The sequence below is a fragment of the Corylus avellana genome, chromosome ca8 (assembly GCF_901000735.1).
Source record: "Corylus avellana chromosome ca8, CavTom2PMs-1.0".
In the NCBI taxonomy this organism is placed as follows: domain Eukaryota; kingdom Viridiplantae; phylum Streptophyta; class Magnoliopsida; order Fagales; family Betulaceae; genus Corylus; species Corylus avellana.
The window spans coordinates 24617170-24622231 of record NC_081548.1 but is presented as its reverse complement, the minus strand read 5'-3'; the positions used below and the strand labels follow the sequence as shown (position 1 = coordinate 24622231).

At 34.6% G+C, this 5062-nt stretch overlaps 1 protein-coding gene across 1 annotated transcript; it reads right to left on the bottom strand.

Annotated features, from left to right (window-relative positions):
• Positions 1-2725: 2725 nt before the first annotated feature.
• LOC132190523 (stemmadenine O-acetyltransferase-like) lies at positions 2726-4359 on the bottom strand. The gene has a single exon (XM_059605538.1). The coding sequence runs from the start codon at positions 4281-4283 to the stop codon at positions 2919-2921; it is 1365 nt and encodes a 454-aa protein (XP_059461521.1). The 5' UTR covers positions 4284-4359; the 3' UTR covers positions 2726-2918.
• Positions 4360-5062: the final 703 nt, after the last annotated feature.

Here is a 5062-nt window from a genome sequence, read left to right as displayed (position 1 = left end):
TTTTTTTTATTTTTTTATTTTTTATTCAGCTTCAACCTACCTTAGATACTCTTCTTCTCTCTTTTTTCTTTTTTTCAGCTTTAATTTCCTTGAATGCAGGGACGGAGCCAAAAAAATTTTATGCGATGAGGCTAGCTAAAAAAAAAAATTCGGTTCTTTAAAATTGTTTTATTAAAAAAAATATATATTCTGGTTTTTTTTATGAAATAAGGACTATCGTAAGGGCAAAAAAAAGTGAGCATTTAAAAGTAATGGCCAAAAAATGGACATTTGAAAGTAAGGACCAAAAATAAAATAAAAAACTTAATAGATATGGCCCAAAAAAATTAAAAATATGGCCAAAAGTTTTTATTAGATATAGATATAGCCAAAAAAATCTAAAAATATGACTAAATTTTTTCTTGAGAGTGCCGAAATAAACTTAAAACTTTACTTTTTTCTTTTTTTTTTTCTTTTCTTATAATTTTTTTTTCCTTATTTTGGAGGGACTATGCCTACCCTGGTCTCCCCCTCCCTCAGTCTTTGCTTGAATGAGAAGCTCATGTTCGTCGAAAAGAGCAGTTTTTCACAAGTATGCAGCTGCAGAGTTCACTGTTGACGAGTTGAGTTGAATAATATAACAAATAATAATAAATAAATAAATATATAGCCAGTAAATCCTCAAGGTTCACTAGAATTCGGTAACTAGCATCCCCTCACATTTTGCCTAGAAAAAGTCGTATGTGAATATGAGCCATTTTTCCGATCATGGAAGTCAATGGTTTTGGAATTCATAATGTTGCGCACGCCATGATCTCCATGTGGTACAGTGTACAGATTGTATATACATGCATATCTCCTTAAAAGTATTAAACACAAACGCCATTTCTCTTGGTTAATTATTGGTATCTCCTTTGACAAAATAAAAAATATTATTGGTATCTCCCACCTTAAACCAATTAAGCAAAATATCATAGTCAACCTCATCCGTCGCTTTCATACAATTATTGTGATTTAAAAAACCTTTTTCACAATATTTTAATTTTTATTAAAAAAAATTCTAAACTTGGAATCTATCAACGGGAGACTTTGAAATTTTATATTTAGAATTTAAGCGGCATGTATGGGGTGTTTGGCCACCCCATAATTGATAAGAGAGAATGGCCGGCCACTCCCAATTGTTTTGGAGGTGGTCAGTTCAATTATAGTTGAATTCGACTCAAAAGCTCTCATGGATGGCATGGCATAATATAGAAGAAAGGGGTTATAGCCATGTGGCAGATGAGAACTATATATATTTTATTATATAGTTCTCATTTCTCAAAATGAAAATATAATAAAATACATATATTGACATTTTCCATAGAGAAACTATTCAATTTCTTGGTCGTGAGCGTCAGCTAATTTGTGGCAATATATATGACTGGGGCCGGGGCAACGTCAACATTACAAGTGGTAGAATACCATTGAGATTGCAGTCTAAAGAATCGCAGGCCGCCGTCTGAATTAATTGACAGCAAGGAAATTTAAAATAGTAGAATATTAATGATTATTTTATCCTAGGACATGCAGTCAATTGCATTTTGAGATGATCCAGCCTAAAATGACCCAGTTTGGGGTCGTTTAAGGCAATAAAAAAATAAACTTTTAAAAGAAATAATATAAAATTAATTTAAGATTAAAAAAATCAATAATTTAAAAAATAAAAATATTAAAAAACTAAAAAACTCCACTGGACGTCGTCTTCATCTTCTTGTTGCTCTTCTTTCTTCTCCAGCTCGTTCATTTCTTTTCTTCTTTTCTTCTTCTTCTTCATCCCCCCCAGCTTGCAGAGCGTTTTTTTTTTTTTTTCTACCATTGACCCTTTTTTTAGGGCAAGCATAACTTTCCATGCTTCATCCATGGAAAATGATAAAAGCATATAAAATTCATTTTTATATAAAACAGCCATGGATGGACCATTTTTTTTTTAAAAAAAATCCTTAAAAGGAAAAAGTGTGAGAGTTGGGGGAGATGAAGAAGAAGAAGAGGAGGTGAAGATGGAGAAGTTTTTTACTCTGATACGAAGCTTTAGGGAAAGTTTTTTGCTCTGATACAAAAGCATATAAAACTACCCTAGGCTAATTACCCAGAAATCAAACAAGAGTAGGACCTAATAAAACTCACAATCTTTTCAAAACCGACATTTTCTTTCCATTCACCAACATTTTCTCAGCAACCAAACAGAATATTCACAAACTCCAGCTAAATCCAGAAAATCAATAGAAAAGAAACCCTCAAATTCAATACCCATATGAAATAGGACTCATAATTTTGAGCTTTGAGTTTAGAGGCCTCCAGTCTTTGGCAATGGTTCACTGGAGCACGCCTTCATTGCCCACGGCACCACCTCTTCCTCTCTCTCTGCCTCTCGGTTCACTCTCTCTCTCCGCCTCCTCTCTCCCTGAAATCTGTTTCTGGTTCTCCCTTCATTATTTTTTTTTTAGTTTATTAATATTTTTTAGTTTTTTTAATTATTATTGTTTTATCATTTTTAAATTTTAATGAATTTTATATTATTTGTATTTTAAACATAGTTTTTTAAAGTGGAAAACGGTACTGTTTAGTGGAAAAGGCATGCTGTAGTTTTCACTACCACATGCAAGCCCCTGATGCGACACATATACTTAATTGCTCTTACAAGCCCTTGATGAAGTGAAACTGAACTGCATTTATTTTTGTTACTACCATGCTTTAACAAGGAGAATGGTATGAATGATATGTTCCATTGATTGAACAAAATATTGCATTTATTTGTTGATAACCATGATCAAGCCAGAAAAGAAATACAAAAACAAAAACCAAAAAAAAAAAAAAACAGTAGGAGCCATGATCAAGTTTACATAACAAGAGAATGAAATGATGATCTTCATATATAGATGCATGGTAAGTACCCTTTTCTATTTTAAGGGACTAGGATCCAAAGAAGCGAAAGCAAGAAGTTCCTTGTCTTGTGCTAACATGTTCATCTCTTCTTTATTTAATGTAACCCATGCTTCTACTCCATCGCCGGATCTTGTGTCCATTAGAATTAACGATGTTGGGAACACGCTCTCCGTATCGCCATTTGAACCAACACTGCTTATCCACATCGGCTTTCCCCACCCGAAATCGATGTCATAGATACCAAAGTTACACCAACTGGTAACCGCAATGAAGTTCATTCCAAAAGAACTTTCGATACTTGAGAGTTCTTCTGTCGTTGCTTTCATAACTTCACAAAGATTGGAAAACCCTCCCTCACCTTGTAGGCTTTTTACAAAATTAGCGTTGACTTTCACTATGGCTTCTCTAAGCTTGCTCACCATGTAAGCTAAATCTGTCTTCTCAGCCGTACATAATGCGCCTGCTCCCCAAAATAAATTCCCCATGGAAGAGTCTGGGAATTGTGGATCTGCTCTTCGGCGAAAATTCACCGAGTGGGTAAGATAGTTTGGCTTTTGAACGCCGGAAGTGACCTTTAAAGCGGTCATGATGGATTTCCATAGGAGCGCTGAAACAACTTCAACTCTTGTTGGGTTCGGCACGCTTGAGCTGGTCGCTTTGGCTTTTAGTGATGCAACGGCGGAGCCATCAAACACAACTCTCCTTACAACACACCTACCTGCTTTGTAGGCCTTGGCAAAAGTCGTCATGGCTGCTTCTTTAGAGAACGCATCGTTTTGTGGGAAAATTGATGGGGCATCAAAATTAGGATATACAAGCTCAGAGGCCTTACGAGCAATGGCTGCCCAACCATTGAGAAATGCACTGAAGGCAGTTCCATCAGCGACCATGTGGCAAACAAGGACACCAATGGCAAAACCACCGCATGCAAAGCTGGTCACTTTTATCAAAGCAACATAATCTCCCTCAACTGGATCTTGAAAAGTCATCTCTTGCGGAAAAAGTTGTTGCAATGATACAACATCAGGCTCTCTGATGCAATCAACAAGATGACAGTTTGAGTAACCTTCTAAATAAAAAACCCCCTCATCATTACAATCAATGGTGAGTTCATCTTTGACTTTGCCAGCTAAAGGGTAAAAGCGAGTTAGGTTTTCAGATAGGGATTGCTTGAGCAGCTGGGATCTTTGAGAGATAATATCAGTAACGTTAACAGAATGGCTTGTGCTTTCGTTCATGGGATAAAAGAGGATCACAGGAATATAGATGGATGAATGGACCTGGTCCAAGAGGGAGAGCTTGTAGGTTTTCAGGTTCGGGGGTGTTGGAGAAGAGGGCTTGATGCACTCTTTGGAAATAATTTCCACCTCCATTTTCATCTTTCCTTCGAGCAGATATGGAAAGCTAACAAAAGGATGATTTTCACAAGCAAGTAGCGCAAGTCACTTGAAAATAGGTGGTGATTGGAGTTGTGCTGAACAATAATCGCGTATGTGTAATATATATACAGCCTCGAGGTCCACAGATGAGAGTAGAAAATTCATAATCTAATTTGTCGTTACGCAACGTATGCATGGAAATACTAATTAATTAAGTCCCATTATTCTGTTATTCATGTGCACCGCTAATTGTCAAAGTCAGCGATGGTGTGATTAATAGTCAAACACGTCTAAACGCGCAAGTAGCAAATACAATTTCAATTTTTTACTAGGAAGGAAAGGATAAGGACGCCCACATATTATGAATTTAGATTTTTTTTTTTTATTGAAAAATAATACATATTAAAAATATGACATGTTAATATATTTTGTTAATATATTTTTATTAGGTTCTTGTGCTTTATAATGTTGTAAAAAAGTTTTGAGAAAAAGAAGAAGCATCTCCTCTATCTTTAAAAATTGAGAAAAAGTTTTTTTAGAAGAAAAATTCTTTTTGACTCGATATATAACATATCACATTTTTAATATGTATTATTTTTCAAGCAATTCCATATATGCAAAAAAAATACATGATTTCACATTATTTTAAAATTTACTATCTTTTTAAAAGTGATTAATGTGATATAAAGTATAAATGAGATTTAAATATTTTTAAGATAAAAGCGATGAAAGTTGTTTGTTAATAACTTAATATGAAGAAATGAGGTTGATGTACTTAA